Here is a 22,627-nt window from a genome sequence, read left to right on the forward strand (position 1 = left end):
TTCCCTCCTTAAAAGGAACTTCGTCCCCGAAGTTCAAACCACTACTAAACAAAGATACTCCCATAACATTCCCGACTCAACAATCAAACAAAATTCCACATAAAACATGTTACTAACCCAACTCATCCCGACACAACATATAAAAGGGGTATAAAACTCTTAAAAACTGTTCGCGATCATCTCATACCCCCCTAAAAGAAACAAGGTTACGTCCCCGTAACCATACATACCTGATCAAAAAGGAAAGGGTAACGCTCTTTCATAGCCTCCTCTGGCTCCCATGTAGCTTCCTCGGTCTCGTGGTTAGACCAACGGAGCTGCTCTCACCACTCCTAGTCTTTCTAACCTTTCGGTCTAGAATCTTTTTAGGCACCTCAAGATATGATAAGGACTCATCTAGCTCTAAGTTCTCGGCATCTAACACATGTGACGGGTCACTCACATACTTCCGCAGCTGCGATACATGAAACATATTATGCACTCTCTCCAATGCAGCTGGTAAAGCCAGGCGATATGCAACTTCCCCAACCCGCTCTAAGATCTCATACGGCCCTATAAACTTCTGACTTAGCTTGCCTTTCTTCCCAAATCTCATAACCCCACGCATAGGAGACACTTTCAGAAGAACCTTATCCCCAACCTGAAACTCTATATCCGGCGATGTAGATCTGCATAACTCTTTTGTCGATACTGAGCTGCTCTCATCCTTTCCCTGATCATCTTAATCTGTTCCACCATCTCATGCACCATCTCTGGTCCTAAAACCACTGCCTCAACACTATCGTCCCAACAGATTGGACTCCTACATCTTCTCCCATACAAAGCCTCAAACGGTGCCATACCAATACTAGTGTGATAGCTTATATTGTAAGAAAATTCTATCAAGTCCAACCTCTGCTCCCAGCTACCACCAAAATCCATCACACAAGCTCGCAACATATCCCCAAGAGTCTTGATTGTTCTCTCATCATCCCGTCATGCGCAGGATGAAATCTTTGTACTCATCTTCAAAGTTGTTCCCAATGATTCCTGCAACTCCTTCCAAAACCTCGATATAAACCTCGCATCTCTGTTAGACACTATGTCCTTAGGGACTCCATGTAACTTAAGCACGTTCTTTCGATAGGCCATAGCCAATTGTGCCTTAGTCCATGTATCTTTCATTGGAACAAAGTGAGCTGACTTGGTCAGTCGATCCACTATTACCCAAATCATGTTGTTACCTTGTTGACTCTTTGGCAAACCCACAATGAAGTCCATGGAAATGGATTCCCACTTCCACTCAGGTACCTCTAAAGACTGAATCTTACTTTGTGGTCGTCGTTGTTCCCCTTTAACTCTCTGGCATGTCAAACAACGGGACACAAACTCAGCTGTCTCTTTCTTCATCCCAGGCCACCAAAACGTTTTCTTCAAATCCTTATATAGCTTGTCACCACCTGGATGTACTGAATATGGTGTACAATGTGCCTCTGTCATGATAGTCTTTTTCAACTCCTCATCATTAGGAACACACCACCTACCATCAAACCTCAAACTACCATCTGTATGAATAGAAAACCGGGACACTGTCCCTTTCTCTACTCCAGCTCTCCACTCCACTATCTTAGGATCCAACGCTTGCTTACCTCGAATATCATCATAAAACTCAAGATGTACTGTCATATCACCCATGACATCTCCTTTCTGCATCATATGTATCCCAAAGCTCGCTACCTCATCTCTCAGCCTCATCAAAGATAGAGCTGTACACAGAGAATGTACACTCTTCCTACTCAAAGCATCAGCTACAACATTGGCCTTCCCTTCATGGTAGATGATTTCCATGTCATAGTCGCCAATCAGCTCCATCCACCTCCTCTGTCTCATGTTCAACTCCTTCTGAGTGAAGATGTACTTGAGACTCTTGTGATCAGAAAATACCTTAAAGATTGCTCCATAAAGGTAATGTCTCCAAATCTTGAGAGCAAACACCACATTTAACTCCGGATCATGGGTAGGGTAGTTCTCCTCATAAGGCTTCAATTGCCTAGAAGCATAGGCAATCACTTTACCATTCCGCATCAACACACATCCCAACCCATTCTTTGAGGCATCTGTATAAACCTCAAAGTTCTCGCTTCCTTCAGTCAATGCTAAGACAGGAGTTGTGGTCAAACGCTCCTTTAATGTTTGGAACGCCGTCTCAAAACTCTCATCCCAACGAAACCTGTTCTCTTTCCTCATCAACGCTGTCATAGGTCTAGCTATCTTGGAGAAATCTTTCACGAACCATCTGTAGTACCCAGCTAAACCCAGAAAACTCTTGATCTCAGCAACATTCTTTGGTGCCTCCCACTTTGTCACTGCCTCAATTTTCGCCGGATCCACAACCACTCTCTCCTTAGAGATCACATGCCCCAGAAAAGCAACTTTCTCTAACCAGAACTCACACTTGGACAGCTTAGCATACAACTCATGCTCCCTCAAAGTTTGCAACACGATCCTCAGATGCTCCTCATGCTCCTCCTTAGTCTTAGAATAGACTAAGATGTCATCGATAAATACCACTACAAACTGGTCCAAGAACTGTCTGAAGATTCTATTCATCAAATCCATAAACACTGCCGGTGCATTAGACAACCCAAACGGCATCACCACATACTCATAATGGCCATACCTCGACGTGAAAGCTGTCTTTGGTATGTCCACCTCTCTAATCTTCACCGATGGTACCCCGACCTCAAATCAATCTTAGAAAAGACTGATGCACCACTCAACTGATCAAACAGGTCATCTATCCTTGGCAAAGGATACTTGTTCTTCACCGTTACTCGGTTCAGCTCCCTGTAATCTATGCACAACCTCAGACTCCCATCTTTCTTCTTTACAAAAAGAACTGGTGCTCCCCACGACAATACACTAGGTCTAATGTATCCCTTCTCTATCAAATCATCCAACTGCTTCCTAAGCTCCTCCATCTCCTTAGGACCCATACGGTACGGTGCCTTAGAGATTGGTCCCGTCCCTGGTTTCAACTCAACGGTGAAATCTATCTCCCTCTTTGGTGGCAACCCCGGAATCTCCTCTGGAAAAACATCTGCAAACTCTCCCACCACTGGTATCTGATCAACTATCGGACTCTCTATCCGGTCATCTCTCACATGGCACAAGATCAAAGGACATCCCTTCCTCAGATAAGACTTCAAGGTGACAGCTGCAATCAACTTAACTTTGGGTTTGACTAGAAACCCACGATAAGACACACTAACACCCTTAGGACCTCTTAAAGACACTTTCTTTTGATGACAGTCTATCTTAGCTTTATACTTTCCTAACCAATCCATCCCGACTATCATCTCAAAACCGTCAAAAGGAAACTCTAGCAAGTCTACAGGTAGATCAACTTGCCCCACTATCATAGATACATCTCTAAACAATCTCCCACATGATACAGACTCACCCGAAGGTATAAAAACTTGCTCACTAACAGACTCAAATACCCTCAAACCCAACTGTTTAACATGACTCGACACACAAACGATCGAGAAGCCCCAATCAAACAAAACAAAGGTAGGAATACCATTTACAAGAAAAGTACCGGTGATAACGTGCGCATCTTCCTCAGCTGCTTTCTTCTCCATCATGAATAACTTGCCACTGGTCTTCTGCCCACCTCCCTGGACAGTACTGGCTGATGTGGTCGGCTTAGCACCCGACCCTTGATTGTTGTTGTTGTTCGTTGGTGGTTTCTAATAAGAATTACCGCCGTTGCGGTTGCCTCCACTCGTAACTCGACTTCCCGGTTTGGCCATGACCCGGCCCTGGTCTATTGCTCTCGCATAGCTCTGCGCAGGTCTCTGGAAAGATCCTGGTGCACTTGTGCACTCATGTCTCTTGTGGCCTACACCACCACAGCTATAGCAGGTCACTCCCCAACTACCACTAACACTTCCACGGCCACGCCCAAAGGAAACCCCAAAGATCAACCCGACCCGAGAAGAAAACCTCTTAGACTGATTGTGGTTGCCTTTCTTGTGATTAGATTGGCCACCACCCTCGCTCTCAGCCTTCCTTTTCTCACCACCTGACCTCTCCTGAGCCATCTTCACCAACCTCTCAGCTCTCCCAGCCCTCTCATAAGCTTCCTTAACATCAGTAAGGATTCCCACGGGTAACTTATCCATAATCTTAGGGGTCAACCCCTCTCAAACCTCAATGCCAGATTCTCCTCACTCAAACCCATGTCCTCGGATACCTAGACTTCTCATTGAACGCTGTAGTACTCGGCCACGAGACATCTCGGCGGTCATCTTAAAACTGTCGAACTCCTCCCTCAACTTACTCCTCACATGTTCCGGTACAAACTCCTTCCTCACAGCCCTACGAAACTCCTCCCAAGGTATAGCAGGTAACCCTTGGTTTGTATATATCTCCTTAGCACTCACTTTCACTTTGTATCCCACCACTTGCCACCGCCTCCCTCGGATAGAACGCAGCCTGTTCCACTCTCATCTCATCCGGACAGTGAACCAAATCTAATATGTTCTCCATCTCTCTCAACCAACTATCAAGAAGGTTAGGCTCCCCAACTCCCTTGTACTCTTTCGGGTTAAACCTCGCGATATAGAGGCTGATTTTAGAATGATCAACCTCCTTCTCCTTATCCTTATCCTTATCCTTCCCCACAGTCTTTAAAGCCTCAGTGAGAGCATCTTGACGCTCCAACATCTTAACGATGTCATCAATGTTCATAAGCTCAGCTCTCGCGTACAAAGCAGTCTTCTTGGGTGGCATCTTGAAACTATATATAAGAAAGGGGAGACATAAACACACGTACTAAACCTCAAAACATGAAAACACGCTGCCCAGAACCTACTCGATCGAGTTCCCAAACATACTCGATCGAGTAACGGGCTACTCGATCGAGTGCCTAACATACTCGATCGAGTACCCAAACATCAGACCCCAAACAGACCTTCTGATCTCTAACATACTCGACCGAGTAGCGAGTGACCCCCTACTCGATCGAGTACCCCTAGTTACTCGATCGAGTACCCAAAAACACGATTCTGGACTCAAAATCGTCAAAAACCCACCCGATCGAGTCAGTCCCACTCGATCAAGTCATGCCAATTCATAAACGCTACCCGCATGCTATATCATATGCTAACATGCTAAACTTTATAAAACAACATTATATCATAACTAAACATGTTACGCATCTTTTCATACGATCTACGAGATCATTTCATCATGTTATTAAACGCCACATTGTAAAACATCCAACATGTTATCATTCCATCAACAAGTTCCCATATATCATCACTTTTCTTTCACATTCTCAACTTTCTACTTCAACACCCAACAATCACACACACTTCATCACATTCTTACACAAGTTAACCAAACACACATACGACTCGACAAATACTCCCCCCATGTGACCGGTTCAAAATTGTAGGGCGACTTCGCGACTTTAGGACGTCTCCCAAGCCTTTGCATTAGCTCCTACAACTTTTACCCCGGGTTCATTTTAGTTGACTCCCTATGTTCATTAGGTTCATTGGTTACAGGTTTCAGGATCGTCGCTCTGATACCATTTGTAACACCCCCATACTCCAAGTGCCTTACCAGGACCACTCAGGTATGAAGACATTACCATCTCGGTTACCCGAGGCAATGATAATCAAATAAACAATGAAGAAACAACGTTTAATTATAAATACTTAGCGAAGAGTTACAATTCTCAAAACCAAACCAAAAGTACGATACATGTTCTCAAACTGATTGTTCTAATCGAAATGTAAATAACTATTAAGCTACGTGGAAGACTCCTATCATCATGTCGTGGCCATCCCGCTATCCAAAGATTTCATCTCAATACCTGCTCAATATCTGCTCACCATCCCCGAATGGATCACCGCAGTTTACAAAACAACACCGGTCGCCGCACTAATCACACAATTCAATATATACCAACAATAAGATAAACAGATGACTTAATCGTCACACACACACAATCACGCCAAATCCAATCATCTCAATCACTGATCGTCCACTGGACCAGCCACCCGATGGGGGACCGCAGCCGTACCCACCAAATCCCCGCTCCACATAGTGAGCGATAACCCCGTCCATTAATGTGCACATCCCTTCCCGTGGCGGGTTCAACGGAAGGCGAAACTAGGGCGTGAAGCCACTCCCGCAAGTGACCCCACTCAGCCGAGGACACGCCTCGAGAATCATAGACAACAATCACAATCACAATCACAATCACAACCGTCACAATTCAATTACTATATCAAACAATCCATCTCAACACATCAACAATCATCCCATTATGGGACTAATACCGAGTAGAAATCCTACCCGTAAGCACACAATCGGACGGTCTCTCTTCACTGAATCAAAAGCTTCCTCTATGAACCCTCCTCCTATCATACAACACATAAAGGCTACCAAATCACATACAACACATAAAACCCCAAATCTCTAAATTAGGGTTTAACCAAATCAAAGGAAAGACAATAAAAAGGGTACATAGATCTTACTCTCGACGCAAGGAACTCAACGGTATAATCAACGCTAAGAACTGACCTTCCAAACTCCGGGGATTGCTAATAATGCGATTAAGAAGATGAACTTGCTTGCTTTCTCTCTTAAACAGTAATTTAGGTTTTGCAAAAGTGATTTAGAATAATGACGACAAAGCTTATATACCCTAATCGCATAATTAACAAAACCCGAGAAAACTCCCCGTAAAACCGGCTACTCGATCGAGTACCCGAGGTACTCGATCGAGTACCCCCTTACTCGATCGAGTGCCCCAGCTACTCGATCGAGTACCTAACAGGTCAGAAACTTTTCTAAAACGCAACTTACCCTTACTCGACAGAGTAAGGCCTACTCGATAGAGTACCCCAAGACTTATAAATACGGAGTATTACAATTATTGCTAGGTGACGAATCCGTAGAGGAACAATTGTAGCTTCCGCTGTTGCTTGTGTTTGCAGATTCGTAATAAGGTAGGGTTTCTCTACGCAGTTGACTGTGTAATTAAGTATAAGATGGTGTGATTGTTTTACTAGCATGATTACTATTATTGTTGAGATTGTTACTTTGGATTTGACATGTTTATATTGGTATTGTGAGTTTGGTTGCTTGTTGTGTCTGTGGTTCGCGAGGTGCGCCCTCGGCTGAGTGGAGTCATCATCGGAAATGGTTTCACGCCTTTGATTCGCCCCTTGTGGTTCCGTCACAAAGGGGATGTGCACAGTAATGTGCATGGGTTATTCGCTCTTGGTGTGAGCGAGGCTTAGGTGGTAAGGTTGCGGTCCCGACTAGCGGTGTGATTACCTGTTGCGATGGGTAATCTGACAGGGCTGCACACTTTAGTGTGTAGTCAGTGATCAGTGATGAATTTGAGGTTGGAGGAATGCGAGTGGTTGATTTGGATGCTTATTGTTGTTTTCTTATCTTGGTTATTCAGTGAACTGACCCCGTTTATGTTTTACAAAACTATGGTGATCCATTCGGGGATGGTGAGCAGTTGATTAGCAGGTACTCCTATGGATGGCTCACGGGATCTAGCTGGGATGAAGTCATGACTTAGTTTAGAGTCTTTAGTCTTCCGCTGACAGTTGTCATAGTTTTGGATATTTTGTTTTGTCAGTTGTAGTACTTTTGGTTTCGTTCTTTCAGTTGTATACTTTTTGTTAGAACACACTTGGTTGATGATGCCAAGTTTCATTGTTATTTAATTGTTTGCTTCTTAATTATATTGTTTAGCATTTGAAGCACTCAATGAATTTCCAAAGATGGTTCAAGAATGATTAAGATGAAATTATGACAAGAAATCCCTTAGCCTTAGTCAAATGTTGTAAACGATTACAAATGCTTAGTGATTGAAGCAATCAAATGGACTCTCAAAGACGGCTTAACATGATCAAGATGAAGTCAACAAGAAGTCAAGACAATGATATGATCCTAGCATTAGTCGAAAAATATAAGAGTAAGTGTAACATTCTCATTTACGTCAAGTGGCTGCAAAACCATGCAACAATGCACTGCACTGTGGTTTCTGATACTACCGTATGGAGGAACTTTTATTCGAAAAGTTTAAGTGTCAAAATATTTACAAATTTCATATTCTCAAAGATTTTACATTTGAATTATCCTAGTTTGAAAACAAATCTGAAAAATCAATTTGCAAATCTCACATGTTGACTCCTCTAAAGATGTGCATCTACCTTTACATAAATGGAAAGTTGATTTAGTCAAGTACTAAAGCACTCTTCCATTTGTGGTAAGTTGTCACATGTTGAGTGTTTGTGGTTTAGTTTTCTGAAATTTTAAGCCACAAATTCACATTGATTAAACCTCTAGATTTGTGCAATTACATTTTACAAAAATGGTAAGTTGAACTTGTCAAACTTTTAAAGCTAGAAAAGTTTTTTGCCATTTTGGTAAAGTGTCACATGTTGAGTGTTTTGGGAAGAGTTTTCTGATTTTGATCAATGACTTGTGCTCCAAGCCTATAGCCTAACACTTACCATCACTCAAAGGCTATCTATTTAATATTGGATTTAATTAACCTAAGTTGTACTACTTAGATGATCAAATCCACTATAAATAGGGTGCCTTTGCTTCATTTATTTCTCAAGACTTTTATGAGCATTAATTGTTAAAACACTTTGCAAAACATCAGCTCTTGTTCTTCAACTTATTTGCAAAATTGTTTTCTATTTTAAAAGTCTTCAAACGTTTTTCAAAAGGGTTGTAAATCTCCATGTATCAGTTCGCTGCACTGTGGCATCTGAGTTTGTTCCATGATTCTCGTGTTTAGGTCTTAATTGTGATCTCCATGTTCATTAAGTGAACGATTGAGATTCAAAGACTCTGTAATCATGTGAGATAGAACTTAAGTCTTGAAGCGGAGTAGCTTTGAGCAAGTGAAAGTCTTGAAGCGGAGTAGCTTCAAGCAAGTGCAACCGGAGTAGGTTGACGAATTATTTTCATTGTAAGGGGTTTAATTGTTTGAGTAAATTTCTAAATAAGCAATAATAAAATAACGGCTGGACATAGGCCTCGGAGTAGAGGCTGAACCAATTTTTTAAAACATCGTCTTGTTTGTTCATTTACTTTTACGTTTGTTCTCCTTATTTATATCTTGTTTATCTCGCATGATCTGTCACGTCACGTGTTCAATCATCGTGTCTCGGACTTTTTGATTGATTGATCTTGTGAACTTAAAACGATTAAGTATCTCAAGTTTTCAACTTAAAAGGGATTCACTTAAGATTTTCATTGCTAAGAGTAATCAACTTAAAAAGTATTCACTTTATATCTTCATTGCTAAGTTGAAGAAAAATACTCTTTCATTCATACTTTTCTGGTTTGTGCAACAGTAGACTTTACTGTGACATATACTGAGCTGAATTTGTGTGTATATAATTCTAACTCAAATAGTTCTAAGTATAAACACCTTTAACATTTAAAGTATTGTCCATATCAGCTTAGTCTATTGTCCTAGATTTCAAAGAAGCTTAATTCAAGCTTAAAAATTTTAATTGGACACCTAATTCACCCCCTCCCCCTCTTAGGTGTTCTCGTCCTTAACTCTTCACTTTTAAACAGTCGAACTTTAAATCATGTTTCTTTATGGTCACTTTTGATATACTGTACCTCGGACAACCGAGATGGTAGCACCTTTGTATGCTAGGGTAGTCTTTGGTAAGTCACCTTTGTATATGGGGGTGTTACAGACACGACCTTAAACTAACCCGACATATATTCAACCCGATAATTTACACCTGGCAAAACGGGCCAACGGGTCGGCTTCGGGTCGAGCCAATTCAGGTCGAGTCAGTTCGGGTCTCTCATATTATCGGGTTATTTTGGGTCGGGTCGGGTCGGGTCATTTCGGGTTTCGGTTGTTTTCGAGTATGTTGGTCGGTTTATTTTCGGGTAAAGCAGGTCGGATTATTTCGGGTTTAGGTCATTTTTGGGCCAAGGATTAAGACAAAAAAAAGTACGTTTAGTATTATTACCTATTTGTAGTTCAGTTTTGATAATTGATTATTTATTTTTAACATTAACTATATTAAGTCTTTTAAATTAGTTATTTTAAGTTTTTTTAATTCAATTAGTGTTGTGTTTTGTCGAGTCGTTTTTGGATCGGTTGGTTTCAGATCCGTCATTTCGGGTCTGGTTTTTTCCGGGTCAACAAAGTTCGGGTCAATTCGGGTTTCGGGAATAGTTAAGAGTTGCAGTTCGGTTCAATTTGATCTCGGGTCAGCCTTTTCAAATCGGGTTGTTTTTACCAGGGTTAACCCGATTGACCCATTATCGCTTATATGGCTTCAACTTACCTCCCTCATTCAAAAGGGTGAGATGGATTGGTACTATCCTAGAGGAGATATGACCAACCTAGTTTTTTTACCTAAAAAAAATTGACCCATTTATCGCTTATATGGCTTTTCCACCTCTCTCTCTCATGCTTGAACTTCCCCACCTTTATAACTCCATTTAAAACAAAAGAAACCTACCCAAAAAAGCTGATCAACAACTTTAGGAGATGTCCTTTTATTGGCATTTGCGAAGGAAAAGAGAATTTTGGCCTTCCCACTTTAATTCGCTCTGTCTTTTTCTCCATCTCACTTCTTCTCCTTATTCAAAGTTTCAAACCTTCCCCTTTCTCTCCGCTCATTAACAAGAGCAACTCACACCCATTTTCCCTCCTAATTCCAAATTCCGTCAGGCCCTTTAAAAATTGTCATACATACAACCGCAACACAAAAACTCAAATAAAGCCGAACAATGAATTCACTTTATATAACACTCCGTAATCCGTATACCCTATTCGATAAATAAAAATAATGACTTGACTGTATACAACGGTCTCACACAATAATAACTAACTGCATTATTATAATCAAACCCGAATTACTAAAAATGAGGGGCGGATTTAACTCAATACAACCAACCCTAACACCGGAATCATCCACCGTAATAACCCACGCAATATCAGAAGCCAACCGTCGAAACCACGCCCAAACGACGTCGCTTCACGTAGCAGCAACACTCTTAAGTTCACCAACCGGGTTGTTCCGTCAAGCATGCATCCGGTCTAACCCGAATTCCTCTCACCCGTTACAGTGCCGGGCTTTAGAGCTCTGCTTTAGTGTGGCTTTGGAGCGGATCCCCACGGCCCAACGCCATAATTCGGGTCAGGTTGGTTGGCCCGTGGACCCTCCTATTTCTAACTCGTTAATGGCGGCATTGAAGCGTGCCCAGGCCAATCAAAGGAGATATGTGCCGGAGCAACAGCAGCATTTATTGGGTGTTAAAGTGGAGCTTGAGCAGTTGGTTATTTCTATTTTGGATGACCCGAGTGTTAGTCGGGTCATGCGTGAGGCTTCGTTTTCTAGTCCGGCTGTTAAAGCTGTCATTCAGTTGACTCAACCCGAATTAAGGGTCCATGAGGACCATGACCCGAATTTGTACTTGAACCCGAGAATTGTGAATGACGTGGACAAAGTATTGGGGATACTATCTCGGTTGAAAAAGCGGAATCCGGTTTTGGTTGGGGAGTCGGAACCTCGTGGGGTGGTAAAAGAGGTATTATCCAAAATACGCGACGGGCTACTGAAAGGAGTGGAGGTGATGGTGATATCAGTGGAGGAGGAATTGGGTTTGGATAGAGGGGAATTAGTCAGCAAGGTTAAAGGATTGGGTGAATTAATTGATAGGAAAATGACGGGGAATGGTGTAGGGGGAAGTGGGGTGGTGGTTGATTTAGGTGACTTGAAATGGTTGGTTAATCAAGGTGGTTCGGAGGCGGTACGAGCGGTGGTGATGGAAATGGGAAGGGTTTTGAGGAAGTTTGGTGAGGGTAGTAGGATTTGGTTCATTGGGACGGCCACTTGTGAGACGTATTTGAGATGTCAGGTTTATTGTCCTACAATCGAAAGTGAATGGGATCTTCAGCTTATTTCTATTGTTGCCAAACCATCTTTGCCTCGGGTTTTGGCTAGGTATATATTCTAATCTTTGATGGTTTTCAGATTAATTTGCAGTGAATTTTGATACTAGATTAATTATTTTTTGTATTTATGATATTAGTATTGAAATGTACATATATGGTACTATGGTAGATTGGTAGGCTGTTTCCGAATGGCCTATGATGAAATTTACGTCGAGATTCTGTTTTGGATTTTAGATTATGGTGGGCAATAGAGATTATGAAAGATTCTGTCTTTTGTTGAATGGATAATCATATGTTTATGCGTATATTTTTGTGCAGAATCGGATCTATCGATTCTATTGAAAGTTTAAACCCAATGAAAGGTCTTATGCGGGTTTCTGAAAACTCGGATCCTTGGAGAAGATCTAGTTGCTGCTCACATTGTACAGAGAAGTATGTACAGGAGCTTGCAAAGCTAGAAGCAGAGGTTAAATTAGAGGCAAATGTCGCGTTATTACCACCATGGCTGCAAAATGCGAAAATGCACGCTGACGATGATCTTAAGGGCGCGGCTAATTTAACTCAGGTCTGCTCATAATTCAGTTTTTGATTCTTTCATAGAATATATCATGTTTTATGTTCAAATTTTGCCTTCGTTATTGCTAATGATTGCAGATTCAGGCAGAAGACTTCAATTTGAGACATAAAGCACTAGAATTGCTGAACAAGTGGAACCAGACATGCTTGCGGCTCCATCCCAGCTTTCATCACAATGTAAGCCCCGAGAGAATCATTTATAATCCAAATATCAGTTATCCTGGAGCCAGTCTAGTTGATTGTGAACGTCCAAAGAGGACACCAGGAAGTCCAGTCAGGACCGATCTTGCTCTAGGCCCGATAAAGATGGCTGAAGTTGCCCAAGATAATGTCCAGATAGCCTGTCTCAAAGACTTTCTCGGCTGTAAAGTTGATGAATTTCAGGCTGATGTGAACTCATTCAAGAGACTCCTCAAAGGTCTCGTAGAGAAGGTTGGATGGCAGACCGATGCAGCTTCTGCCATTGCTTCGACCATAACCCATTGCAAGTTGGGCCACAGGAAAAGGCGAGTTATTGGAACGCCGGGAGACATATGGTTGCTATTTTCAGGGCCAGACAGGATTGGGAAGAAAAAGATGGCGGCCGCTCTGTCTGAGCTTGTATATGGAGTGAGTCCCATCATGATGGCTCTTGGTTCTAGACGGAATTTTAGTGAGACGAGTCTAAATTTCCGTGGAAAAACCGTTATTGACAGAATTGCCGAGGTGGTCAGGAGGAATCCATTTTCCGTGATAATGCTTCAAGACTTTGACGAGGCCGATTTGCTAGTTAGAGGGAGTATCAAATGCGCAATGGAAAGGGGACGTCTTGCTGATTCCCATGGCCAGGAAATCAGTCTTGGCAATGTCATTTTCATCATTACATCGATGTGGATGCCAAATCAGGATAAAGTTGGCTTTACGCTGAACGAAGAGAAGCTTACTTTTCTAGCAAGTGGTGGTTGGCAGTTGAGGATATTAGTTGGTGGCAAAACCACAGGAAAGAGATCACCAAGTTTGACAAATGATGATCTAGAAAGGTCCATCAAGCAAAGGAAGGAGTCGGGTCAAGGACTTTTGTTCGATCTCAATCAGTTGGCGGATAACGACGAAGATAGGTTAGATGGATCCCACAATTCAAGTGATCTCACCGTTGAACATGAGGAGGAACACGTGTCCCCTGCACCGAAGGAGCTATTAAATTGTGTGGACGGGGCTATTACATTCAAGGCAGTCGATTTTGCTCCAGTAAAACATAACATTGAGAGGACTATATCATCAAAGTTTTCGGCCATTTTAGGGGATAACTTCTCAGTACAAATTGAAAGTAAAGCCCTTGAGAAGATTTTGAGTGGGATTTGGTTGGGACAATCGATGTTAGAATCATGGGTAGAGAAGGTGTTGGTACCAAGTATCAAGCAACTTAAGACGACACTGCCTTTGGTCATTGCTCATTCACCTCTGCAAAAACTGAGTATCCGGCTTGAGCTAGATAAGGAAGGTGGGAGTCGGGAATTTGGCGATTGGCTACCGAGTAGAATCTCAGTGGTAAGGAATGCATAGTGAGACAATCCCAGTGGGATTATATTTTGTGTAGAAGCAATGTAAATACACTTGAAAAGTTGTGTTTTGGAGGGAATTTTGGCATTGGTTAAATTGGAAAATGTAGGAGGAACACAATTTGGAGGGAAACCAATGCGGGGATCTATAAGCCTATGCCATATATTTTTGTGAGTGTAGTATGTGTATTCAGTGCTACTCGTACATGGTTCCTCTCATAATCGTTTAAGTTTAATTTCTCTCAATGCATATGATTATTATTATTAGACGTGTTCTTGAACATGCGATTAAGACAATAGTTAGTACGAGGTTAACATCCGCATACTTTCTGGTGTTTGCTGCTGTTAGGGGAATATCGACCCACATCTGTTTTGCTTCGGGTCGATAGGAAATGGTTCGACGAATGGGTGGTTCGAGTGAATTGTAGAGCCAAGCAGTGACGAGAGCATTTTGAGATCTCCATGGCTCAAACTCAGCAGCCGTAGTGGCAGGTTTCGGAATGGTACCGTCGACATACCCAAGTTTGCCTTTAGCGAGAAGAGCAAGGGTTAGTCCACGAGACCATTCATTGAAGTTGGCTCCATTGAAGAGAATTTGAGTGATGTTGGTATTCGGATTTTCGACAGTGACATAGGTATAGGATGGTGGTTTCGGGGTAGGTTCAATGACCTGGTTGTTTTCGGGAGTCGCCATAAATTTTCGAGTTCGAGATCGGAGAAAAAACGAAGAATATAGGGTTTATGTAGAATCGAAACCGGCTGATAATTGATGTTGGTTCGTTCGTATCTCGAATGATTACATTGGCTCGATATTTATAATACTCACGAGATCTAAATCGTATCAACTAATATCGCAATATAATATAATTATTCTAATACATATATTATTCCGATTACGATAATATTATCGTAATATTCCCCTAACAGCTGCTAGATTGAATACGGATATAAGTCGTATAATTTCCAAATGTGGCAACTTTTTTTTTTTTGTTTTTAAATTATGCGTCATTCTTAAACTCTGAAACTCTAATGAAACTTGGATCATTCTAAGATAGAGTTAGTGCGTTACGAAGAAATGAGGAGTAGGAAAAACAAAGAGGATTACATTGAAGTAAATGCGGAGACGAATTTGCCTTACTCGGTATAATATGTGGTTCAACATTTGCCGATTTAAAATGACCAAGTTCAGTGGACTGCGCATTGCTCATTGACGTTTACTTTTGATCCTTTTCTTTCTTTTCAAAACGTTTACTTTGATCTTCAGTCTACACGGTTTCAGTATTTCTAGACACCCCAAGATTTGGTTGACGACGTTAAATACCGACGAATATTTTTTGTCTTTTCTTTGGCGGAATAGCCTATAGGTACAAACAATATTTACCTTACAAAATTGTTGGGGGTGGCCAACTCAAGTCCCATATTCACTGTCAAAAAAAAAAAAAAAAGTCCCATATTGAAGAAGTAGAAGAGTGTTGCTTTTATTTATAAGAAGACCCACCACTCCATTACTATGAGGTTTTTTGGGAAGGAGCCTAACAACAAAACCGTGCGGGCTTGACCCAAAGCAGGTCACAATATGATACTAATGTGAGGGAGTGGTGGATATGGGAGTCTCAACGATTAATGCCCAATTACATATCGTGTAGCTTGAAAATGATTATTTAAAATGTTCTAGTTACAAAACATATCTATAAATTAAACGTACTTATTATAAGAAATTCCAATTATGATAGGCCATTTCAAATGACTGGGGATGATTTGCAGAACTCATTTCTATTATTACATACTGATGGGGCGTATATTCACATCACGTGACAATCAACACATTAGACAGGTCAAAGATATCCACAAGAAGTCAACGACTTGACGACCTAGCCGATCGGCCCATCGGCTGTCGGCTGGTCCCGGCATGACAACCCCCAAATGGACACATACCGCGTACTCATATCCAAGACCCCTCGGCGGTGGGTCATCGAGAGCCCGCCGGCCACCATAGGTCCCTCGGCCGAGGGGTAGATCAGTCTTTCCACCTGCTAGCCACTTGGCCACTTGGCCACTACGTGACAAAAGGTGAAGTCTATAAATACTCCTCAACCTTCATTGAGGAAAGGATCCCAATCCAGAAATACATAACTTGACCTAAATACACTATTCATCTGGTATAATCTTCCTTATCTCTCTACAATATATTCCTAGCCAATTAGCATACAACTTATACATCTAAGTTTACTGACTTGGGCGTCGGAGTGAGTACGCTTGGCACAAAGCCAAACCCTCAGTTCGTTCATTGTTGCAGGAGAGGCCGAGAGGAACGATTAAGACCAAAGGAGAATCCAATTCAAGACATCATTCAACAAGCCACGGGTGGTAACTATACTTGCTCTGGAATTACACCCGGAACAATTGGCGCCGTCTGTGGGGAAGACACTAGAAGCTAGTCACATTCATTCCCAAAAAAAAAAAAAAAAAAAAAAAAAAAAAAAAAAAAACACACAAAAACCCACCCAAAAAGCTAAGAAGATGTCGAAACAGCAAGAGGTGTTCGTAACCGACGAGCCCCTCCACCCGATGATACCTTCAACAATTTCAGGGTCATGCGGCCCTCTCTACGGCGAGTGATCCAACCGGAGTTCGGGATGCCAATAACACCAGATGCGCCACTACCCGCCAACCAAGTCACCCTCATGGGACATATGGTCGACGTGGCATTACTAAAGCAACCACGGACCTCATTGGCGTCGGCTCACACTGTCACACCGACAAGAGCGGCGGAACCCGCACAGAAACCGGGGCCCGAATGTGACTCCAAGAGACTTGAATGGAGCACTAGAAGAAGTTGGCCTGTCAAAAACGCCCAAGAGCCCGAATGCAAGTGGTGGACACAAGCCCGATCAAGCTCGCGGGAGGACGACGTCACCGCGGCGGCCACGAGGCTGCCCGGAGAAATGAAAGAAGTCCGACTCATCGAGTCGGAGAAGAAGAAGCCCGACTCGCCCAGTCGGGGACGCGATCCCTCCCGCTACGAGGAGAGGAGCCGGGTTAGGAATGCGAGGAGCCGATCGCCACGAGTCATCCGGCATGTGATCGATGCCCCTCGGCGCCTACGTCCTAGAAGTCCAGGTGCCAACTAAGCTCAAGTTGCCGCCCATATCATACAAAGGGGAGGGTGATCCAGCCGACCACGCTGAGGCTTTCGAGTCTCACATGTCGGTATGGGAGCAGCCCGATGAAGTGTGGTGCCGAGTTTTCCCAACAACGTTGCATGGGATGGCTCAAAGTTGGTACAAGGGGCTTCCCGATGGCTCGGTATACTATTACGCCGACCTAAGGGACGCCCTTCTAGCCCAAAGACTCTTGCAACAAGAGGAGGGCCGTGGAGACATCGGACCTCCGACTATCGACGGAGGAGGGGGCGAGTCTCTACGAAGCTACGTGAAGAGGTTCGACGGAAAAGTCCAGGCAGATTCGAGAAATTAATCCCGAATTGGCGGCCTTGTGATGAAGGGCCTCCCAAGGGAGACTTAAAAAATGATCTCATCAAGTGCGGAGGATCGACTTGGACGCCGCTAGAAGGATGGCCGACCGGCCATCAAGGTAGAGGACTACCACAAGACCTGGGTAGGCCCCAGCGAGGCCGAACACTCAGAAAAGAAGAGCCACCGGGAGGACAACCCGGACGAGAGACGCCGTGACAACAACGGGTCACGGTCCGATGAAAGACGCCGTGAGAATAACAGGTCACGGTCGGACAAACCTGCCAGGAGACAGGACTCGACAGGCGCCGGGTGGAGTTCGGGGACATACCACCAGAGGCGGTATAGCGATAAAACCCCTCTCGTCGTATCAGCCGCCGAGGTCTTTGCCCTGAGTAAGAGCGAGGGCCAAAAGTGGGAGAGACCCCCCAAGCCAAAAAGTGACGGTGACACGAGCCAGTACTGCGAGTACCACGGCCACACCGGCCATTTAACCAACGACTGCCGGCATCTAAAGAATGCCATTGAAGAGCTGATCCGGAAGGGGAGCCTCGGCAAGTACGTTGCCAAAGGCCAAAAAGCTGATGCCGGCAGCTCAGAGAAGAAATCCGTCTTCGAACGGATAGGAGTGATCCACGTGGTCATCGGGGGCCACGAGAACGGAGGGTCCGCTCATGGGTACAAACGACACCTGAACGAGCTCTATCAGGCCATCAACTTTGTGCCCAACACAGCCACCCCCTCTTCCAACATCCCCGACATAACTATCGGAAGAAAGGACTACGAAGGAGTCATCGCTCCTCCTCACAAATGACCCACTTGTAGTCAATTTGGACATATCCAACCACCTGGTCAAGAGGTGCCGATTGACACAGCGCATACACGAATATCATGTTCGGGAGTGCTTCCTCGGTCTCGGCCTGAAGGTCAAGGACTTAAGCCCCCGCACCAACCCGCTATACGACTTCTCCGGGGCCGGCCTGGTACCACCGGGATCAATCGGGACTCCGGTGACGTTCGGCGAAAAGAATGCGGCTAAAAATGTCCTAGCTGAGTTCGTGGTCATCGACGGCTCGTCCGCCTACAACGTTCTCATAGGCCGAGTCACTCTGAGCGAGGCTGACGCAGTGATGTCCATCCGGGCCCTAACACTGATGTATGTCTCGGACCGGGGGGAAGCGCATAAGCTCATCTCCAAGGACGAGAATGACGAGGTGGTCAACGTTCAAGTAGCGCGGAGGATGCAATATGCAATCCCTCAAAGTAGCGAAGAAGTCGGAGAAAGGGAAAAGTCTATCCTTGCAACAGGAGGGCGACCTCATGGACGTAACTAGCGGCTGACTGGGAAGGTGTGCCTCTGATGAACCATGAGGACACTGGTGATCTCGGGAAACTCTATGTAGCGGCGGAGGTGTCCAAGACAGCTGTGGGCACCCCGACGCATGTTTTTATCTAATGAGAATCGTCCAAGTATTCCATCGAAATGTTCATTTTGACCCATAGTCACCAAGAAACAGCGCTGGCTCGCACCGTCATACCGACAAGAGCGGCGATCTTTATCGATAAGAAGATGTCGGCTCACACTTTGTCATACCGACAAGAGCGGCGATCTTTATCGATAAGAAGATGTCGGCTCGCATTTGTCATACCGACAAGAGCGGCGGTCTTTATCAGTAAGAAGATGTCGGCTCACACTGTCATACCGACAAGAGCGGCAGTCTTTATCAGTAAGAAGATGTCGGCTCACACTGTCATACCGACAAGAGCGGCAGTCTTTATCAGTAAGAAGATGTCGGCTCACACTGTCATACCGACAAGAGCGGCAGTCTCTATGAAGAAACAAAGCGCCGTCGCAGTCACCCCAAGTAGTAGACGCCACGGCCGTCACCCCAAGAGGTTTGACGCCGTCGCAGTCACTCCAAGTGGTAGACGCCACGGCAGTCTCTATGAAGAAACAGGCGCCGTCGCAGTCACCCCAAGTAGTAGACGCCACGGCCGTCACCCCAAGAGGTCTGGCGCCGTCGCAGTCACTCCAAGTGGTAGACGCCACGGCAGTCGATAACAAGAAGCAAATGCAGGCTCACACTGTCACACACTGACAAGAGCGGCGATCACCGACGCAGGTGATACGCGCAGAGCGTTCACAATGCCTTAGAAGCGTTAACACAATTGAGACACGCACTCTAGACTGCCTCGGCCAAGCCGAGGCGGGAACAAAAGAGACACTCAATTAATGACGGAAGGAGACAACCTGCACAAAGACGGAGACGCTAAAAGGGCGATCGAAGCTCAAATACTAGCGCAAGGAAAAGAAGTGAAGTAAAAACGAACTCTTATTAAATATATTCAACGAATTACAAGAAATTACAAGGATAAGCCAAAAGACAAAAGGTTACAGATGTTATCTCCCTATGTCCGTTGTCGCTCGCCATCGGCGCCATCGGCGACTTTCTTCGATGGGTAACCCGGCTCCCTTAGAAGCCTCGGCTTCAGGCGGCCTCGGCTTTAGCCTCGGCGACCTCGGCCGCCTTTGCCCGCTTGGCTTCCTCCTGGGCCTCTTTAGCCTTCTCAGCCAGAGCTGCCTTCTCAGCGGCCGCCTCCTTCTCTGCCTTCGCCCTCACCGCCTCTTTAGCCTTCTCCGCCATGGCCTTCTCCTTGGCTTCGAGCTTATCATCAAGCAGCTTGTCATATCTGCCCCACGGAAAGGAACCATCAAGAGGGAAGAGCTCCTCAATCACTTCCCTAGCAGCTCCTTCGGCTAAATCCCGGAATTCAGCACACATGTTAGGGAGCATGACGGTTTGAAGCATCTCAATGTCCTTCTCCTTTTGCCTAATGACGGCATCTCGATCCGAACCACCTCCGCCTTTGGGCCTTAAACAGTCCCTGGATTCATTCCTCTGCCGGAGGTAGAGGTCGGCGTGCCTCGAACAAGTGTACACTTCTCCGCAGCTTAGCGATCGGCTGCCGCCGCACCTCGGCCTTGGCTCTCTCGGAAGGACCTCCTTTTCAACGTCCCCGCCTAAGTTTTCTTTCGGCCAAGAGCGCCCTCTCGGATCTCCCCTAAGCCTCTGCTCATTGAGGAGATCCTGCTTTGCCTTCGCGGCCACCTTCTTAGTAGCATTAAGCTCAAAAGCGGATTGAGCCACGACCTTCTCCTGCTCTACGACACGAGCACCGGTAAGACTGTTCCACCTCGCCAGCTCCTTGATCAGCTCCGTGCCCTCATCTATGAGTGGGAGAAGGAAACCTTCAGGGATGAAGGGACAAAGGTGGTGACATTTTGAACACCGCCCGCAAATGGGGAGGAAAACCTTCTCAGGATGAAGAGTTCACGGTGACGTGTTGATCATCGGCCGCCGAGAACTCCCCTCCACTTGCCGCCCAACAGGAGCGGCGGACAACCGCGGCTGATCTACAAAATTTAAAGTAAGCATAAGCATCGACATACGCAGACATGCCGAAGAGCTGTCACGCGGCCCTAAGGAACCAAGCTAAATGCGAAGCCACGAAAGAACAATACCGTGCTTGGCCTTCTTGGCCGAAAGACGCGTCTCCTCGTCAGCAGCAGAATCAACGGTCGCGGTAAAGACCGTCTGCTTTCTTTTACGGACAAGGGGCGATCCCTCCTCCTCGTCGGAGTCATCCCCGTTGGAGATGCAAACGATCTCCACCGTCTTCTTCTGAACAGGGGGGATGGAAGGCGAAGCCGATGTCGACGCCACCACCGCCGAGGACTTCGTTTTTCGCGTGTGGCGCGGCACGTTACTAACAACCTTCGCCTGGGTCTCCACCGCACTAAAGATTTTCAGCCGCTGCTCTATGAGGTCAGTCGGCGATCTCCTGCGGTCATTGGGGAGAGCTTTGGGATGTAAGTTAGCAACGGTCTTATCTTTGTTCAGACCCATTCTCCGGAGGATATCCTCGATGTGTCCGGTCCAAAATGGCCTGCGAAGGAAACGAAGCAAGAGTTAAGTAGAAGAAATAAATCAAAGTTCAAAGACACAATGAGAACGGTGGTGAGCCTCACACCGACCCCACTCACCCCGCGCTAGGGCCGGTATGAGGCCGACATGGCAAAGCGGCTCATCCTGAAGAATGATCTGCGTTGGGGGGATCCATCTTTTCGGCAGCCCACTCTTGTCCAACTCAAAAAGCCGCATTGCCAACCTCTCGTCGTCCGAAAGAAGGACCTTGCCAAAGATCCATCTTGAGTTTCTTCCGGAGACCCACCCGTCATGCTCCGCTTTAGTCTCACACCGCAAGTTAACTTGATCTTTGAAAGGAGCGGGGTAGCGGATAGTCGTTCGGCACCTTAACGTACACCCACCGACCCCGCCACCCTTGCAAGAGGAGAGTTTGTCGTGATGACATAACCCTTCTCCGTTGCACACTATGCCACCGCGCGCCGAGAAGGACGGCCGTGGAGGTAATGGAGTCGGCGAAATAAGTTCACCGTTGGGGCCTCCCCCTTGAAAAGACAAGCCAGACAAAGCCGACTATGGTCCTCATAGCCAACGGGTGCAATTGGGCAACGGCAACGTTCATGGCCTTAAGGATGGCCACAACATGCTCATTCAGCGGAAATCGGAGCCCGTACTCCAAGTGCCGCATGTATACGCTGGTGTGGCCCGGTGGAGGGCAACAGACGACTGACCCTCCTCCGGGATAACAATTTCGTAGCCCTCACCGAAGAAGAAATGTTTCTCGAAAAATATCTCACCGGAACAATGGGGCTAACTTATGAGTCCAAGTACGATCGAGACGGACTTTACAGGCGAGGCCGTGATCCATAACGTACTTCCTCACGTTATTAGGACGAGCCTCCTCAAGATCATCACCAAAATCTTCTGCGTCATCATCGACATCGAATCATCCTCCCATTCCTCAGAGAATCCGAGGATCGACTTCGGGAGAAGGAGACCTACGGCCCGGCTTACTAGGCCGGCGTCGGAGAAGACATGTTTACAATGAACTTACAAAATTAAAAATTGGAAAGTTTGTTTGTTTACCTTGAAGAAAACGCTCACGGAGTAACAACTATGGAAATTAGAAGACAAAGAAACCCTTGA

The 22,627-nt window shown here is 45.2% G+C and overlaps 2 protein-coding genes across 2 annotated transcripts; one reads left to right on the forward strand and one right to left on the reverse strand.

Moving 5' to 3' along the window:
- Nucleotides 1-10,821: 10,821 nt before the first annotated feature.
- Nucleotides 10,822-14,215, forward strand: LOC141590448 (protein SUPPRESSOR OF MAX2 1-like). The gene is made up of 3 exons (XM_074411040.1): nucleotides 10,822-12,027; nucleotides 12,249-12,533; nucleotides 12,623-14,215. The coding sequence occupies exons 1-3, from the start codon at nucleotides 10,936-10,938 to the stop codon at nucleotides 14,084-14,086; spliced, it is 2,841 nt and encodes a 946-aa protein (XP_074267141.1). The 5' UTR covers nucleotides 10,822-10,935; the 3' UTR covers nucleotides 14,087-14,215.
- Nucleotides 14,216-14,314: 99 nt separating this feature from the next.
- On the reverse strand, nucleotides 14,315-14,776 carry LOC141590449 (uncharacterized). Its single transcript, XM_074411041.1, has one exon. The coding sequence runs from the start codon at nucleotides 14,774-14,776 to the stop codon at nucleotides 14,315-14,317; it is 462 nt and encodes a 153-aa protein (XP_074267142.1).
- Between the last annotated feature and the right edge of the window lie 7,851 nt (nucleotides 14,777-22,627).

The sequence above is a fragment of the Silene latifolia genome, chromosome 7 (assembly GCF_048544455.1).
Source record: "Silene latifolia isolate original U9 population chromosome 7, ASM4854445v1, whole genome shotgun sequence".
Classification (NCBI taxonomy): Eukaryota; Viridiplantae; Streptophyta; class Magnoliopsida; order Caryophyllales; family Caryophyllaceae; genus Silene; species Silene latifolia.

What these genes read in the sequence shown, in the direction of transcription:
- LOC141590448 (XM_074411040.1), top strand. Translation starts at nt 10,936, where the DNA reads ATGAGGGGCGGATTTAACTCAATACAACCAACCCTAACACCGGAATCA. An exon ending in TTTTGGCTAGGTATATATTC is followed by an intron (nt 12,028 to 12,248) that starts TAATCTTTGATG and finishes GTCTTTTGTTGA; the next exon opens with ATGGATAATCATATGTTTAT. An exon ending in GCGCGGCTAATTTAACTCAG is followed by an intron (nt 12,534 to 12,622) that starts GTCTGCTCATAA and finishes TAATGATTGCAG; the next exon opens with ATTCAGGCAGAAGACTTCAA.
- LOC141590449 (XM_074411041.1), bottom strand. Translation starts at nt 14,776, where the DNA reads ATGGCGACTCCCGAAAACAACCAGGTCATTGAACCTACCCCGAAACCA.